The 19,584-nt window shown below is 39.8% G+C and overlaps 1 protein-coding gene across 2 annotated transcripts in view; it reads right to left on the reverse strand.

Moving 5' to 3' along the window:
* Positions 1-576: 576 nt before the first annotated feature.
* Positions 577-19,584, reverse strand: part of plxna1b (plexin A1b) — a 253,907-nt gene continuing 234,899 nt past the window's right edge. The window contains exons 24-33 of one of the 2 annotated variants that reach the window (XR_007439320.1): positions 15,326-15,472; positions 13,900-14,059; positions 13,580-13,683; positions 13,175-13,271; positions 11,688-11,878; positions 9,638-9,807; positions 8,501-8,713; positions 8,234-8,384; positions 3,475-6,063; positions 577-3,428 (exon numbers count right to left, since the gene is read on the reverse strand). Coding sequence is in view for 1 of the 2 variants with exons in the window: in XM_022675699.2 (XP_022531420.2) it covers positions 5,968-6,063; positions 8,234-8,384; positions 8,501-8,713; positions 9,638-9,807; positions 11,688-11,878; positions 13,175-13,271; positions 13,580-13,683; positions 13,900-14,059; positions 15,326-15,472 (1,329 nt within the window). In the remaining variant the exon portion in view is untranslated. Of the gene's footprint in view, positions 6,064-8,233; positions 8,385-8,500; positions 8,714-9,637; positions 9,808-11,687; positions 11,879-13,174; positions 13,272-13,579; positions 13,684-13,899; positions 14,060-15,325; positions 15,473-19,584 lie in introns of both variants that reach the window. The other variant, XM_022675699.2, reaches the window with a different exon arrangement.

The raw sequence follows: 19,584 nt of genomic DNA on the forward strand, positions 1-19,584 counted from the left end.
TTAACAAATAATAAAACCAGTAGAATCATGTGAGGTGCTGATTGAATAGAATGAAATCCTGCATCCACAATGGCCCACTGTGTATAGGATCAAATCTGGACCATCAGTCCAGCTACTTAGCATCACACCTACAAAGAATCACAAATTGGAAACTGGATTCAAGATCCAAATTTGAAGACCTTTGTCATAAACAAAACCCTTTTTGTTGCTTAAAGAACCTTCCAGTTGAGATTTCTAAAGATTCATCACCCTTTAGGGAAGCAAATTGGTTCTTCTGTGGCGGAGAGTCCAGTCTTAATATCTGCAAAGGAAGGGCTGGTGTGGCTGCACGTTTTTTTTAGTATTCATTTGAGATTAGCTGAATCGTGTCATCAATTTTGATGTTTGAAGAATGATTAGTAGATTAAACAAGTGGAGTCAGGTGAGCTGCTTGTTCAAAATTATAACCTGTAGCCACACTGGCCCACTTTGGACAAGATCTAACTCCCCTATCTTTTACTCCAGACTGAGAACCATAATGTCCTTGACAATACCTTGTAAACGTATGTAGGGAGGAAAAAACACACTAGAGACGTGTTTATTTAGCAAAAAACTGTTTAATCTCTCCTTGATGTGTGTTTTATTTACAAGTAGTAAATCTGCAAAATAGGAAACAACAGAATATTTACACAATGAATGCTTACCAGCCAACTTGTGACAGCTGTTTCAAGTCTGAAATTCTTAAAAATGCGTCTGGTTTATCATAGTATTAAAACTCGATTGATGTCATTCTTCCTGCAATTCGTTTACTAGTTCTTTGTTCGAGCTGATGCCAAACAAGGCTTGTTTTTTTTCTTTCTTTCTTTTTTTTTTTTTTTAAAGGACAGCACTCACTGCTTTTGGGAAAGATGGAAGCACGGAGAAAGGGTGCGGTGGAGATTTGAGATGTTTGGTGACAAGCACTGATGCTAGAGTTGGAGAAACACAATGGCATCAAGATGAAGGCAGTGCTGTGTGTTACGGAGCAGAGATGCGCGGTGATGGACAGGAAGGCCTGTGGTAGGAGGAACTGAAGGAAGGAGTGCGATGAGGAACAAAGAACTCCGGAGAGGGGGAGAGAGACAGAATGGGCACAGGAAGAAGGTAAAGAGGGGGTGGCCACGATCAGAAACACTCAGGAGAAAGAGAGCTTTCATTTCCTCTCTCTCTCTCTTTCTCCAGCTGAAAACTCACCACTATTAACATCACACATTTTATACAGTTCAGCATTAACAGTGAGAGGAAGAGAAGAACTAAACAGTTCCATTGATCTCAACGTAAGGAGTGAAATAAGTGGAAGTAAAGGAAAAATGCTCCTACAGCCTGTGTTGCCTGCCTCGGCTCAGTCTCAATGCTCTGTAAACAAACCTGTGATTCTTTTACACAGTAGCGCTGCACAGTATATGTTAATTACTGATAATTACTACTAGATTGCCTGTCTTGTTTACAGGTATATAAGCACATATATACACCAATCTGCCATAACTTTAGTAACACCTTACTAATATTGAATAGGTTCCCCCTTTGTGCCACCACATTAGATCTGGTCTCCACAAGGCCTCTGAAGAAGTTCTGTGGAATCTGGCACCTAGACCAACATCAGCAGCAGATCATTTAAGTGCTGTAAGTTGAAGGTGGGACTTCTATAAAGCACATCAATTAGCCTTCACCAGCTCTCCTTTATTGGAGCACTTTTTGTTAGGTTCTGACAACTCCATACCATATAGGAGCCCTACAAACTAGAGCTGCCTGATGCTGTGGAGCTGTTCGATGTTCTGACCCTCCAGTCACCTATCTTTCACTGTCTGTTCTTATCAAATTAGCTTAGATTCTTTCATGTCTCTATTTGTCCTGCTTCAACACATCAACTATAAGAACTTACTGTTCATTTGCTGCCTAATATATCCACCCTGGCCGCTAACAAATACTGCTGTTAGATAAAGATAGATATTCACCCATTGGTAGTACTAATGTTATAGCAGACTGGTGTGTATCTGGTGCCATGAAAAATATATGTATTGTTCTTGCACACAAACCTTGTATCTCAAACACTGAATTTTAAAGAGAAGCATACACTATATATTCACAATTTATTATGGGCCATTTATTCTATTGGTCCAATTATCAAGAAATGCTAACATGATAAAGAACTGAAAATTACAGTAGCAAAAAAAAAATCTGCTTTTGTTGACAAATAGCAACAATATATACATTGTACAAACATTTTATCACTAATGGAAGAGCACATACGTACTTACAATAAAATACAATCATATTAATCTACATTAAAGTTTAAAATTAGAGATGCACTGTGATATTAGATGAAATATTAGTATTTGCAGATTAAAAAAAATGTATATATATCACCGTCTGATAGACATTTAGAGATTGTGCCATTACTTCAAACCAACATATGATAAAGAATGTATAGTACACAATGCTGAACGACGGAACTATAACATCTATATTTCATCAATTTTACAGTATAAATTATTTTATTCAGTTAATTTTACAGTATTAACAATACACAAATAAATTGTATTGTTGCTGTCACATGAAAACGTACCTTCATTGTCATCTCTAAAATTTTAACTATACAGTAGAAGGAAATTGGAAAAACAAAAAACCTTCTGAATGTTTAATGGAAGTCAATGGAAAAAGTCATTTTGGAGCATTTCTATTGGTCCATTCATTATAAAGATTTGCACAATGGCAGATTTACATCATGTCAATCATAAGAAAAGAAAAATGAAATTTGCGTGACTACAGTACATTTGTAATAATTTCAGGGCCTAATTTCTGTTATAAATATATTTATCAGCAGATATGCTTGCCCAAAAAAATCCCATTCCATCTCTATTAAAATATTCTTTAAAGCTACTATTTCAGAGATACAAGTTTTGTAACAGCAGTAATTCAAATCAAGGCATCTCAGAATCCTAACATGTACCAGCGTTACCGCTCTGTGCAGCTCTGTCTGTACTGTGCAGCTCTACCTGGCTTTATGTCATTATGAACTCTTGAGGCAGTGTCAACACAGAAGCTAAGAGGAGATCCTGAGATGTTTGAATGCACCTTCAACACCATCCGCAGCCCAGCCGTGCTCCTCAGCCACGCTCAGCCAGAGCAGCCGTCGCACCGCAGCCGAGTGGAATCTGAATTTGCCCTGCCTGAGTGAGGCTGAGCCATGTACTGCTGCGTAGACTAATGTAAAATTCATTTGATTACATAAGTCTGATAGCTCATCAGCCGACGGTTAGCGGAAACTGCTTCAAGCCTCCGTGCACACAGCTAATCTATTTCCATTAGGCCAGATCCATCAGTGGGGCAAAGATTACCAGCCTATCCAAACCACACACTCTCACATGCAGTCAACTACTGTGTGGCCATATGTGTGAGGTAAGCGTTTTCTCCAACCCGCTCTATCTCTCGCTCTCCATTTCTCCACACATTCACCTTGGTTAAAAATGGATGAATGTGTCAGAACTAGTGGATGTTTGCTGGCTAACCACAGCTGACAGCTCACTCGCACTGGCTCTGGGCTTGGATGGGCTTTAGGCGGGAAGTCACCCTGTTCGAACCTGCGTTTAATGATGATTTTGGTCCAAAAAAATAGATTATTTTTTGTTTTAAAACACATATGAGTTCCACAGAAACCCAACCGTATGCTAAACCTTCCTGAAACAGAAAAGATAACAAAATAAGTTCAAAAAAGACAAACTCGAGCGATACACAAGCAAATAGTTTGGGTGGGGGAGGAGCGGAGTGGGGGGTTCAAAGCAATAAAGCAGCATCTCACTGTCCCATGACAAAATATTCCATCAGAAAAGCTGACGGACCCCCCTCGGTGGTCTTTTACAGGGGTTGCAGGCACACTAGCAGGAGGTGGGTTGTAAAATTTGGATCCACATTAAAAAATAGGTTCGTTTTTTTTTTCTTTCTTTTTTTGTTCGTTTGTTTTGTTAGTTTTTTTTTTCTTCATCTTTTTGTCGTACCTCAGACAGTACCGCCCACGTACATTTCATGGAGAGAATGACGACTGAAAAACACAACTTGCTCAGGTTACAATGGTAAACCACTTTCAGATGTAGAACAAAATGTTGCATTACAAAAACTGAAACACCAAAATCAAATCCACCACAGATCACAGTTTGGTTTCTTTAGGCAAGCAAATTAAAGCAAGATTAAAAAAAATTATAATAAAACAACAACCAAAAAAAAAAACTTCTAAGATAGCCTCTCATCACAGAACGTCTCACAGGAGACTTGAGAGAAAAGATCATTTATAAAAAATCACGCGCACACACACTCACACACACACGCACGCACGAGGCAGAAGGCCAGAGGGTAACAGGATTACTTAGCCCTGTCTCTTTAATGAGCTGAGGCTAAAGCTCCTCTTTCTCTCGGTCTCTATCCTCCTCTTCGTCCTTCCCTCGCTCGCTCTGATCTGAGTTTGAAGCAGTAATGAATTAGAAGCTTCAAACCCTTCTCTCTCTCTGCCTCTATCTCTCTCACTCCTTCTCTTAAGAGACCAAGAAAAAAAGGGACTGCAGTAAATCTACTCCTCTTTCTCCTGATGCATTTGCGCAAAGAGGAGGCAAAATCCATAAGAGAAAGAGGCAGCGGCGATCGCGGTGTCAAGCGCGCACAAACACACACACACACACACACCCCGCAGTGTATGGAGGGAGACAAGCATGCCTGCTTCTCAGAGAGACCATCAGCAAGCCTGAGAGCAAACACCTCAACCCCCCTCCTCCTCTTTTGCCTTCAGAACTCTGGATCAATTCTAAACTCACCTGATCTCTACTTCACTACACCAAACCTTGATTTGTTTGTCTTTTGTTTTTCTTTTCAGTCATCAGGCAAGGTCATATATATAAAAAAAAATAAAATAAAAAAAAAAGATATAAAAAAAAATCTATAGCACATTCCCATGTAACAAAATGCCTTTTCACTAAACGACATTCAAATAAAACATGGCACAGGACAACATTTTATTCATATTCTCATATTGATATTTTTTTTTCCTTCCTATGTAGATTTTTTTTTTCTTCTGCTTAAATATCTAATCATCTTCGTCGACTATTGTGTTCTGGTGATAACATGGCAAAGAAATTGAATCAATGGTTCATTTCGCTTGGCTGAAAATGTAACAGTATTTCTATATTTCTATATATAATATCTGAAGAAGATTTGTCCTCTGTACTGGTTCCTGTAAACTGTGCAAATTCAGCAGTAACACGAGTGGCAAAAAAAAGAGCAGAGAGAGGGCAGTCCGTTACATTTGTACAAAATCAGAAAAAATAACAATAAACAAGACAAATCAACACACAAAAAAAAAAAAGAGAGGGGAAAAAAAAAAGCTCTGAATGTCCTTCGTCATTCCAGGGGGCATGTCACGACGACAACTATCACATGACCCATCATCACACGACCCATAACATGGCTGGAGTGCAGGCATCCCAGAATTCCTCCTTCTTCTTCTTCTTGAGTCTTTAAACACCACGGGCAAAATCACGTGTATATGTGTATGTGTGTCTGCGTCTGCGTGTCTCTCTCTCTCTCTTCTTTTTCTGTTTGAAGAGGTCCAGTACACACTTACACTCCAACAAAAAAAAAAAAAGGTTGAAATTGCACCAACAACAAATGGTCAAAATGTTTTGTGTTTTTTTTTTTTTCTGTGATGTGTCCTGTAATGTGTGTTGACCATGGTGGGGGTCATCCACACAGACACACACACACACACACACACACACAAAAAAAGGAAAAAAATCACACACACAAACACACACTGGAGAAGCGTGTGTGCCCAGCTCTGTAGAAGCTCCAGTGTACTGCGTCACTTCTTTTGCAGTGTGTAGCTCAATGGGTTGGAGACCTGGGGAGAGAGAGTGTGTGTGTGTGTCGTCAGTTCGTGTTTGTTTCGAGTGCTTGGACCCCTGATCAGCTGCTCAGAGCCATGGTGTCAATCACCTGCTCCAGCTTACTCCTCAACCTCTGCCTGCGGGCCTGCTCATCACGCTCCAGCGCAGACAGGATCTGCACACACAGAGAGAGAGGGTTATATTTGGAGAGTCCATCAGCTTTCACAGCAGCCAGATATGTCACTCACTCTCTTATTCCTCCCTCTTAAACACGCACACACACAGAGCATGGGCAGTGTGCTCGTGACCGGCTGTGTCTGGCTTGAATTGTCCGTATGAACAGACAAACAACTTTTTCACAAATCACATTTACAATACAATGCATCAAACCCCACACGTCAATGTACACACACACACAAAAAAAAAATCTAAGAAAGATACAAGCAATAAAAAATTAAAGTACAAAGTGAGGGAAAGAGAAAAATGCTTGAGAGATTAGTAAAGGGACAAAAAGACACTGACCAGAACAAATAAAAGAGAGAGAGAGAGAAAGAGAAAGCAAAAGATCCATCCAGCAAGAGATCCCTGTGAGCTACCACTGCTTTTGATCTGTGCTCACATCTCTATTAACGCACAAAAATGATGCTCTCTGTGTGTGTGTGTGTGTGCTTTTACAGGATAATGACACATGATGAGGAGTGGTGCTAATGGAGCCAGCTGCAATACATTATCCAGAAAAAACCAAGCCCCGGTACACACACACTCTCACACACAGACACACACAAAGGGTTACAATAACAGAGCTTTAGGACTGAAGGTCATTTGGCAGGGGCTTCGGCGAGGGGAGATGAGTGAAATAACGCTGGCCGATACGGCCGAAAACAATCATTCACTGCAGGACAACAATATAAAGCACTCTCTCTCTCTATTCACTCACACACTCAATTTCTGAGATATGATTCTGAGATATTATATGTTTTGTTAGCTAGAACTAGTGCTGGACATTATGGGCAAAATTTATATCAAGATATATTTCTTCATTTCAGTTAAACACAATATAATTCCAATATCAAGACACAGAACCGTGTCAAACATCAGAAGTCAGCAACAGATGTGGTATATACTGTATATACTTCATATATACTGTCCTGTACATATGCAGTATTGACAATAAAACTACTTGACTTGATATATCTTACAACCCTAGACCAATATATTGGATTTTGTTTATTTTGGTTATTTTTGAGAGATTCTAAGTTACTCAAATATGCCTTAAAGAGTAACTACACTTTAAGACATTTACATAAAGAGCTGGAGTGTGCTCGGTAATAATAAAATTAACAAACCCTGTTTAACATGCTTAAAAAAATCAATGCAAATATAAACAGAATTTCGTTATTTGACCATATTTTGATGCAAAGTTTAAATAAAACAGTCTGTAGTAAAAATAAAACTGTTCCTAATTATTTGTTAATATTCCTTTTTTCATTATTAATATGATCTGGCCTGAAAACTCAAGGCTCTAATTATGAAGCCTACATTAACGGTTTAGCCGCAGTGAAGCTGGCTAAAGGCTGTTTTTCTGAGCTGGATTAATCACTAATTTTTGACAACAGTTTGGGTATGTTCTATTGTTTGCTATGATGAGTAATAGGTCTACAGGTTTGTAATAAGTTTGCAGTGTTCATTAGTTATGAAGCTCAGAATACTTGCATGTATTTGTCGGTTGATTGTGGGCCTAGAATAGCGGGTTAGCTCCAATGCTAACTGATATCTGGAATCTGTTAGGTTTAACCCATCATGCTGACAAGCACAGCAGCTGGCCTTGACTGTGCACGTTAGCCCCGATGCTAAGGCTGAATTAATCGCTGACTTTTGATAACTGGTTAGATACAATAAGCTCGGCTGTTTGATATGATGTGTGTGTGTGTGAATCATGTCTGTATGCTACTCTGTTCTTCAGTTATGAAGCTCACAACATGACACACATTTCATTTATTCATTTCTATATCATCATTATTGAAATATTTTTTATTATGATTAAATACTAGTATCTAATTATTGTCCAGCCCTAGTTAGAGCATATCTACTATATAATGTTCTATATGTACATTTTATCTTTATTTTTTAGTTGGAGTTTTAGTTCTAATAATATCAGTTGCAACATGCAAGCTTCATATTAGCAAGTTCGTACATCATGGAGGGCTGCAGCAGCATGGAAAGCAGCATGCTGAACTGATTCCATTTGGCAGTAACGACACTCCAGCAGAATAATACCAGCCCTGCTGAGGCTAGGTAAGACATCTCAGTATGATGAGTGGGTATTGCTGTGTATGTGTGCTTACTTCATCTTTGTACTTGGTGATATAGGAGTAGATCTCGTGCAGGGCACTCATGCTGTTGAACTGGTTTAAGTGCAGGCGGGATTGCTCTGCCAAATATGCACTCATATCCTGATCGCTGATTGCCGGCATCCGAGAGATATCAGAATAGTACCTGGAAAAGACAGAGAGAGAGAGAGAGAGAGAGAAAGAGAAGGCTTGAGTATCTCTATTGTTGGATAAAATGAACTATTTAAAACATTACGTGCTCAGGCTGAATGCTAGGCCTACCTCTCCACCCAGTTCTTGTAGTTGGGGATGTCTTTAGCGTAGAGCAGCTTGTTGGAGGGCGAGTCTTTGCCCAGCTTATGCTCTGATGTGGAACACGAGTCCATGAAGGTCTGAGCGACTACAGACAGACACGCGTCTGTGATGCTGTTCTTGTGGATGTCGAAGACAAACTGAGGATTCTTGATCACGTTCACCCAGAATCTTAACGGCAAACTGCGGAGAGAGATGCATGTGTTTATGGAAGCAGAGCTTATTGATTTTATTTGAGCTTTTCTGCAAGTCCTCTGCTCAAGAAAAATCAGCATGTTTTATTCTGAGGTAAAACAGTAGGGTGGTAAATAGTGATGCACTGAAATCACATTTTAGATTGTAATAGAACAAACAAAAAAAAATCTGAAGGCTAAATAGTGATAAAGATTATTTATTTTCATTTATTTTGTCCCTTTTTGTGTCTGTTCCATAAATTAAATAGCCTTTAAAAATGGTTGTCCTGCTTTTCAAATATTTTTTTGTACAAATTGCAGTTTAATAAACACAGTGACTTGTTTTGTACATTTACAAAGGGTGCCTTGTGCTGGTTGCTATTTGATCGCATCATCAAAAACACCATTGTTTCGTACATTTTTTGGCCTTTTCACTTATGGAATGTATATATTTTTTGCCATTTTCAGCTGAACAATTTTGGTTGCCAAATATTTGTTGCATGCCTAGTTATAAACAGACTTGTTAATTGGAATTTATGCCCCCAACTATGCTTACTCACATACATACTATATTTATATTTAAAGAATGTAAAATATTTAAATAAAACTTTCTTTGTCATCTTTAACAAGGACACATGCTTTTTGTGCGCTAATATCACCCTCTTGTGAAGAATCTTCAGTTGGCTAAATATGAGCGAGCTGCTGCTATCCAGGTTCATGAGATGCTTCCTTTAAACTAAAAGTGCCCTAGTGCTCATATAGAAATAAAATGTTCATTAATCAAATAACAGTTTAGAGATGATTTAATTTATCCATCAATAGTAATAATTAAGTTACAGCCCTAATGTCAATACAGACTTTGTGCATCATCCATGCACAGTCACCCAATACACCCTCACACAAGCAACCCCCCCACACTCTAACACACACTAACCAGTTGCTCTTCCATGTGTGTCGGACATCTGGGTCTGTTATCTGGTGTTTGTCAGCCTGCTCATCCAGGAAGTCAAACATGTATTTGATGGCAAGTGGGAGTGCGCTGCCTCTGTGGGCCGTGCTGAAGATGGTCTCAAACAGGTCGTCTACAAATTTCTGCAGTGTGCCCTGCGAGACAGAGAGAGAGATATACACTGTTATACAACAAAGTACAAATACAATCGCACTGAACAAAATAACTAACATTAATTAACCTGTTGTAATAAAAACAGATCCCATAAATAAGGAAGAAGATTCAAAATAAAAATAAACATTAAGCTATCTAATTTCATTGTCGATTGCTTTATTGATCCACACCAAGCCCTTTATTGAGCTATCAGTGCTGTAAAGTAACAGAAAGAAAAACATGACCTATGTTGTATACAGTTCCCCCATTATATAGTGGCCTGGGGGGCCAAGGGGATTATGGGAAATGCTGCTTATAAGCAGTTAAAGCTGAGACATCTCAATAAGAGAACTCTACAGTGTCAGGAGATAGGACTACAGATGAGATAAAAAGAGACCTGGCTTTTCCCAAACAGCTCGATAAGCAAAGGTCACCAGTCTAATTAAGATACAGTGGTGCGTGTCAGACCGGACCTGCTGCTAAATGTTAATCAGGGACTAGCCTTTCACACACAAAGGTCAACACGAACCGGCCATGGAGATCGGCAACACAAATCACGCAGAGAAAATAGGGTTAACACAGGAACGCTGGCGTGCATATACACTAACTGTCAAATGCCTGAAATCACTTGACTTTTTAATTGTTAGTTTACTCAATAATAACTTAAGCACTATCGATTCAAACAAACTACAGCCCAGAATAGAAAGAACTGTTTACTGGAGATAAGATATGTATAATACAGGGTTTACGATTCAGTATATACTGCAATAATATAGGCAAGGTGATGTATTCAATTTATTTAAGCAATAAAATTTTAGGAAAACCATCATAGTATAAAAGAAACACCCCACCATATGGAAAAAAATCTGCATAAAAGAAAATTTTACTTATATAATTATATAATTGATAAAATAGTGGGATCTAATCCATAAACTTTTGGGATGAGTTAAAGAGTTGAGAGTTAAAGTGAGAGGACTATTTTCTATGAATTCTGACCTCACTAATGTGTTTGTCTGTAAACGCAACTGAATTCTTACAGCGAGGCTCCAAAGTCTAGTATGAATTTAAACCAACAAAAGCAGAATAAACACTTTTTTAATACCGTATTTTTCCAAAAATTGTCAGTGAGCCTTTAAATCCAATGCATCTTATGTATGCATTTTAACAGTCAGGTATTAAGGAGCAGTAAAGGCACTCCCCCAAATTTCAGTGTTATTCAGGTGTTTCAGTTTAGTTTTCCAGCACCGGGGCTGGAGTAGCAGTAGCATTAGCCGCTAACTCCCTATTTCTCTGTTCAGAGGTGAGTATTATCGGCCTGTAGCCTGCTTCTAACCCCGACTAGCACTGCTGGAGCAGTTAGCCGCTAATGCTAATGCTCCAGCCTTAGTGCTGGAGAAATTTGTAAATTTAAGCTTACTGTAAATAAACAAAAGCGCTTTGCTCACCAAAATAAACTAAATAAATAAAGACATCTGTGTAGATTTACACCCAGCGCTCGTTTTTTTATTACAATTTTGTTTACTTAGCTTTACTTAACTTAGTTAAGCAGTGAGAATTGGAACTGCTGAATTAGAAGTTCCTTATAGTGTCTCTTAAAATGTGCCTTATGTATGAAAATAGACCAGAAAATAGACGTTCATTTATAGTGTGCCTTATAATACTCAATACTTTTGTCCACATAATGTATTTCTAGGGTTGAAACATGTTTAGGGAATAACAATAGGTTAATAAATTGTTTATTCATACAAATACGGTCAATTTCTCTGACTCAAAACGAGATCAATGCTTCTATGTGATTTTAAACATGGGATTTTAAACCTTTAAAAACACTGCTTGTGTGTGTGGCCGAGTGTGTGCAAGTGTGGCTTTGTGTCTTATCTACCTTGGTGGCGAGCAGGCGTGTCAGGTAGATCTCTGACACCATCTTGCTGCCACGGTCTCCCTCCCTCTGGTCAGAGTGGTCGTGGTTCTTGACCAGATGCCAGAGCTTTGTTCCACTCTCCAGGTCCGGAGTGATCATGGGTGTCCGAGAGCGAAGACTATCCGGACTACTGGCTGTCCTTAACATACTCTCTGTGAGAGTGGAGGGAGTGTGTGTGTGTGTGTGCAGGAGGGAGATAGAGAGGGAGATAAAATAGGGGGAGAAAAACAAGGTGAGAGGTCAAACAAGATAGAAAAAAAACAAGCAGGCAGTCAGTTGTCATTATAGCTCTATATGAGAGAGAGAGAGAGAGAGAGAGAGAGAATAAGAGCAAGAGAGAGGCAGACAAAGACAGAGAGAAGAGAGAGAAGTGTTCAACTGCCACATAAAGCTTATTTCAGTGATGGAGAGAATTCACTTCATATAGAAAAGCCGCACTCCTTACTGTCACTAATATGACATGTCATTCTTTCATATTCTCAGTCTATCACAGTGTTTCTGGATTAAATGTCTGTCATCGACAGTTTGACAGCCTGAGCTGCTGCACCAGCCAATCAAATCACACCGCTGCAGGATACAGCACAGAGGAAAACGGATTTCCTCTAGATGAGCCTCAAGAGAGAGACATGCACAAAGAGAGAGAGAGAGAGAGAACGAGAAAGACTAAAGTGTGCGATAGTTCGGCACAATCTAATTTCTCACTCGTACCCCAACCCCTTGTTTTCAAGCGTGACTCGTGTGGTTCATTAGCTTCTTGTTTGTATTTTACAGTTCCACCTTAAATTATTTATAGCAGCCTCAGATGTCAGAATGTGTCTGCTGCATCATTTAAGGTGGAATGATAAATGTAGCTACCGAGATATACTACTTGCAATTTTTTTAAGCTTGTTTCAAATAAAAGGTCTGTTATAATAATAATAATAATAATAATAATAATACATTGAAACTAAATGCAAGATTAAATGAAGATAATGCAATAGTTAAAAAAAATATTTCTTAAGTTTCTTAAGTTTTTGCAATAGCACCATGTTGCTGTTGATTTCTGGATAACCCACTATTTGAAGTGTGCATCTAAAAAAATTATTTGGAAAAATCTTAGCCTTAAACACTTCACCCCACCCCTCTATCCCAATAAGAACAACACCCCAGCCCCAACACCCCCAATACCATAACCCTTGGCAAAAACATAGGGGTGAGGTGGTAGGGGTGAATGGTTAATTGGGATTGGGCCTGAGTATGAGGAAGAGAGAAAAGATGTAGAGTGAGAAAAGAGAAGAAAGTGAGAGAGAGAGTAATATTGAGAGCATGAGCACTGTATAAAAATAAAAAAAATATATATTTAGCATTGCTTAAGCATCCAGCTACTGGTCATGCCTGTGCTGCGCTGCTGCTGCTGCTGTGGTTAGTTGAGGTGATAAAGCTGCAGGCATCGAATCAACAGTGCGTACCGTATCTGCTGAGCGACTTGGTGAAGGTGGAGGAATTGGAGATGTTGTAGGCAGAGTTCTGCTTCGGGACAAGAGCGATCACTGAGCCGTCCGTCACCTACAGAGAGAGAGAGAGAGAGAAGGAGAGAGAATCAACACTGAGTGCAGCTACTGGAACACTCCTGCGAGGACTTATCAAGCATTGCTAAAGCGTCTGCCTGCCGAAGTAAAGGCTGTGGTTGTTGCCATGGTAACATGTTGAGGTGTTGCTATGGTTACCTGGCAGTGTGCTAGGCTGTTGAGATGTTGCTATGGTAACCTGGTCGTGCAGGGAGAGCTTTTTTCGGGCCTTGGCCGCGGCTCCCTTTGTGGGCGTGAAGCCTGCCTAGAATGTTGCTATTGTACGGAAGCGCTCAGGTGGTTTACCTGGTAGTGCGCGAGCGAGTTGAGCCGCTTCCAGTCGTTGTCGATCTTGGTGGTAACGTCCTCGTCCTGAAGGATGATTCTGGCCATTCGCCCCTGGCGCCATTCTACACACAAAACGAGCAAACGAGTTCAAGGAACGTCATATTGAAGGCCATTCACTTTCATGCAGGTCGAGGACTCTATAGTTCTCCGTTATATTACAGTATTGATTCTGTCATCTATTTTTCATGCTTATGCCTTTAAACAGCTCTGGAATGAGGGCCCTTTGGCCTTGCGCCTCTCTCTGTCTTTCTTTCCCTTCTTCACTCTCTCTTTCTTACCCAGATCCATGTCTCCAGCCTTTGGTCTCTGAGAGTACGGGCTGCCCTTATAAACAGCATCCAGCAGCTTCTCCTTCACCTGAGTGATGGTGTCACAGTTCAGGCATTTCACCGTCACCTCTGGCGCGTTCTCGTTCTCCGGGTTAACGCAGTGCAGCGTCTGAACACAGAGCAGAGCAATCAAAAACCCAGCTCTAATTAACAGCCAACAATGACACGGATATCAGAGTTCAGACTGAACTGCTGTGTATCTGACTAAGCCTGTTTGACTCATAGACACATAGGAAATAACATTCTCATTAATCACATTTAAATGTCATCCACCAGCTCTAATATGACAAAGCAGCTCATAACTACTGCTATCTATCTACTAACGGCATCGATCTGATCATTAGAGCAATTATAAGCCAATTAGAGCTTCACGGTATAGACTAAACACTATACTGCATCTTCACTGATACATACAACAGTTACAGTATGATTTTTGTTATTGTACAAAAACACTATTGGGCACTGACCATTATATCAGACACAAGATATTTATGGGGCAGTTTTCTAGATTTTAACTTCAAAGGAAAATCTCTGAATCGACTGTTAATCATTATAGCAACACCTGATTTTGGAATCCTGATTTAATATGAATAAATGTTTGAGGTCACACCTTGTATTAAATTAATTCAGCTATTTTAGGTTACACACAGCTTGTGTAATATAGAGAAATGGTCCCTGTAGAGAAACATGCTCTGGAGTTGATTATCTGGAGCAGACATTAGCACCAAGCATGAGCTAGAGGAGGACAAGGCCCCCCAGCATTGAGCTGATGAGCAGCCCAACTATGTTCTTGGGAGGAGTTTGAGATGTTTGAGTTGTGGTTGTAAGCATGTGGTTGAGAACATCATGATCTCACTATAGCTTGTGTTGCTGAATAAAATTAAATAAAATCCTTATAGCGATGCTCCAAAATTTAGTAGAAAGCCTTCATTGGAAAGTAGAGATAGTTAACCCAAAAAAGGAAGGCTAAACTCTTCTTTAATATCATGAATTTTTGAAGAGACATTAAAAGAGGAGGTCTCCCAATCTGGCCCTCACAGGTCCAGAGGAGTGCCTTCATTTATAAAGGTACTCATGTAACCCAATAATATAGTATTCTAGTTCAGATGATACAGGCTAATCTAGAAATCATGTTGATATTTAACAGTATGCAGTAAGGCAATCTGTAGCAATATAACAGCAATACTAGTACTTTGTCTTGTTCCTATGATGCAGTCCTCCTACACTCTCAGTGCTGTAACTGTGAAGCAATAGCATAGCCGTAATGCTAGATCAAAAGTCACAGTGGGGTGGTAGGGATGCGAGAATAGTTAAAGATGTGTCTCTTGCTGTGCTTGAAGATGGTGCTCCAGGCTCACACTGTGAAGCTACTGACCAGAGTCTTATAGTCGATCTGCTGCCTGATGAGTTTGTCTTCACTCAGAGAGTAGCGCGCCTCTCCTGTTATAGCGTCTATCGGGCCTTTCTCCATCTGCTGCTTCATCGCACAGTACAGCATGAAGAGAGGCTCACCTGCACACTCCTGCAAACACACACAAACACCAACAGAGTGATAAATCAAGAATTACATTAGCAATTCAATAAAATGGGTGAATGCATTCCAACAAACCAGAAAATTTAAATACTCTAAAATGATCTGGTATGTATGTACGTTTGTGTGTGTGTGTAAACATATGTATGACTGTGCCCAGATATGTATTGGCACTCTGTCCTGGATAAAAATGCTGTAGTGCCCGATACAGTCCTCCAGATGGACAGTTGTTTCCGGTTGAGAGTACGCTGTGCACTATTGGCTGCCGCTTTGCACCGGTGTGTGGATGAGTGCTGAGTATGAATGGTTGTGTGTGAAAACCTGTAAACTGTAAAGTGAGTGTAATTTCAATACTAAAATTATTCTATTGCAAACAAGCAAACACGATCTTATATATATTATACTATATTATATTATCATTATAATTTACAAAATTAACAAAGTAAAAATGGTTATTAAACAGAGTTAGTTATGCTCTACCTGTATCAAATCTACACCAATAATGAGTCTTCTAGGTATATACCTATTATATTCTAAAAAGCATATTGTTTCATCACTATAAAAGTCACATTACGCAACGTTATTCTGCACTGTCTGAACAGTTATTTATCAATGTAAATATTGTATAAAATGCATGCTTACTTTCCATGTTCAATCTTTATGACTATTCTAAATGAAAGTTTGTACACTTATTATTAAACATGATCAGACATCGGCAACATGCTTAACAAATCAACAAATAAAGAATTTGCATTAAAAATGAGACCTTTTATATAGGTCAGTCATGTTTCTCAAAATAGTAGAAACACTCATACAATATATGAGCCTGAATCAAAGTTAGTGTATGAGAGTGAATTAAACTCATATTGTATGTTACTGAATTAAACTCATTCTTTATGTAACTGAATCAACGTCATACTTAAAGCAGCTAAACAAAATGATCCTCTCAAATCAAACTGAATCAGACTCATAGAGACTGAATCAGTCCCAAACTTTATGTTTTTGATTCAAACTTTTACTAATTGTTGCTGAATCGAATTTATACTGCATGAAACAATCAATGCATAATGTATGATACTGAATCAAACTCATACTGTATAATTCTGAATGAAACTATGATGACACAGAACAAAATTTACAAAACAAGAGCATTTCAATTATTGAACCCCACTGTAATGCTGAACACACACACACCACAGAAATATGCACACACACATACACACACACTTATTAGCAAGGAACATGAGAGCACATGAGAATAGACTATTTCAATAGAGTACAGTTCTGCTGTGTTTCATACCGAAATACAGTTTATTTTCCATTCACATCTGTAACATTCATACCTCTCTCTCTCTCTCTCTCTCTCTCTGGCTGCTTAAGCACCGGTCTCAATGGCTCTGGAGCTCAGCTGAGGGCCATCACCGCCTCTCAGCACTTAAACTGTTTTCCCATCATAAGAGCAGGAGGTGTATTAAACTCCAATCAGTCCGTGACACACACACGCATGCGGGGGTGCACACACACACAGAAACACACACTCAGAAACACAACAAATGCACAGGGAGGGGGGGAGGTAGCGATTTCTGCTGGTTCAGTGTTTCAGCTCTTCCTTCACAGCCCACTGGAGGGTGGGGTGGGGGTTGGGGTGGGCTCACTGATGGGTAATGTTCTCCAGACTCCGTCCTCTTTGTTCCGCAAAGCATTTACGATTTCTGCCAAAATACTCGTTCTGAAGTGGCCCATTTCCTCTGTGCCAAACCGAGGGCAAGTGGTTTATCCCAGGTTTGAGATAAAGGCGTAAGATACGTCTATCGGAAGAGCCCTCCAGGACTTCTGAGTAATTCTTGTAGTCAGGGAAAACAAAAACAGTGCGGAAGCAGTGTAAGCTGCCGTCGCTCCCTGGAGTTTTTACTAAAGCAGCCGAGAGCGAGCAGGAACGAGCCGTGGAGTGTGTGTGTGTGTGTGTGTGTGCATTTGAGAAGGAGACGGGGGGGCCGATTGATGGAGGGGTTAATAGAAGGCTAATGACTGTGGAGGAAAGTGCCGGAGAAGCACTTCAGAGCATGAAATGTGTCAAACAGGCAATGAGACGAACGCTGGGCCCGCCCCCCTCCCTCAATCCCCCTCTCGCTCTCGAGCTTCTCTTATTCCTTCCCACGCACCACCTCCATCCTCGTCTTCCATAACTTCTCCCGTTCTCCCACACTCTCCCTCGTTTCCCCTCTTTACCTCTGTCCTTTCATGTCCTTTTCACCTCCGTTCTCTCATTTTCTCTCCCGCAAAGTTGCTTCTCGCTGCGTGGAGAGAGAGCGAGCACTCAACCGAGAGAGCGTTTTGACAAAAGGGGGTAGAGACTCGCACTTGACAACGCGAGCACGCTGCCAGCCAAATTGTTCACAATTAATAAACAATAATTCAGCAATAATCCGTCTCCCATCTCGGTCCTTTCATGTCCCTTTCACCTTCGTTCTCTCATTTTCTCACGCACAAAGCAATTTTTTCCTCAGTAGAAGCAAATCACTGAACCACTTATAGCAGGAGTGTTCAACATAGGCCCCGCAGGCCGAGACAGGCCAGAATTTCATCCACCACTTTTTAAAGCACTCACCATTGTTTTATCCACCTATTATGTTTTGGGTCAACCTGATAACACGATAACACATTTTCAATGTCCTGCACATATCTGTACACACTGGTGTTCTTACGACGACCTGTATCAGTATTTTACAGACCTGTGTTAAATAATATCGATTATATAATCTTAAATGAAAAACTCCACATTGATACAATACTTGCAAACTAGACATGGAAAATCCACTGATAATTCATGAATTCATAACATAAGCTAACATATCTGTCGCATTAAATTTAACATATACATTAACAGTATGGATATAATGATTTCCCAAGGTGTAGAATTTTGGGGTCATATTGACACTAATAAGGGATTTGGTAAATGTAAGGATAACAGTACAGTTAAATGAGTATATATTTAAAAAAAATGTGTTTATGGTTAAAACACACTATGTACACTCACTAAAACATTCTTACCAAATGAATTAATTCAAATGAATAGTGTGAATATTAAAAATCATACACACACTTGGAGTGGAAAGCAACTAGGGGGTTGGGTGGCTTGTTCAAGGGCACATAAAGCCATTAATGCTGAGGTTAGAGAAAGCACTGTTCCTTTACTTCCACTGCCCCACTTCCTGCCAGTTCAGGGGATCGAACCAGTGACCTTCTGGTACACCTATTGGTTTCCTCTCAGCTTCCTCCAGAAGGTTTAGAATAAGAAATATGAGAAAATAAAGACAAATCTGAGACAGACTCTTTCTCATTTATGCTTTTCTAACATTTAGGCCATGGTTGCCCATTTATATGAGAAAATATTATGCATGAATTTGGTCACTGTTCATGTTGCTCACACTGTAAAGCTTACTAAATTGCTACTGCTATTAAAGCTAGCTGTCTGTGGAGAACCCTGTGAACCACATATGCCCAAAACATCCTGAAACTCACTGTTGACTGGAGAGGTTTTTAACAGAGAAGCAATAAGGGGTGCTAAAAGCTAGTAAGTCAGTGTCCTAGTTATCATTTGCTGTAAAAGCATGTCTCCTTTTAAAACAAGAAGAGAGAGAATAATGTGATTTCCCAGAAAAAAAAAAAACACTAGTGGCCCACTAGCCATCATAGTGCAGTGTAATATGTAGCCAGTTACCTAAAAAAACGTTTGACACCTCTGACTTTGAGGGCAGTGACCCATAACTGATTGAGTGTGTACTGGCAGCCAAATTGTTCACAATTAATTAACAATCACTTCATAATAATCTGTCTTTATTCCTGTCCTTTCACGTCCTCTCTCTCCAACTTTCCCTCTCGCAAACTTTGTTCTTACCACTAACCCACTCTGAAAGTGTCTCGTCATAGCGAGAGAGGACCCATGCTCGACAGTGTGTGTACTCGAGGCCAAACGATCCACAATTAATGAGCAATAATTGGTTCAATTAAGCCTGATAACTAATCAGGCAGTAAGTATTGGGTTTGGGGGGTTACTGTGAGCCGCAAATGATTCTTATTAATAACCCCCAACTACAGAAAAG

The sequence above is a fragment of the Astyanax mexicanus genome, chromosome 5 (assembly GCF_023375975.1).
Source record: "Astyanax mexicanus isolate ESR-SI-001 chromosome 5, AstMex3_surface, whole genome shotgun sequence".
Classification (NCBI taxonomy): Eukaryota; Metazoa; Chordata; class Actinopteri; order Characiformes; family Acestrorhamphidae; genus Astyanax; species Astyanax mexicanus.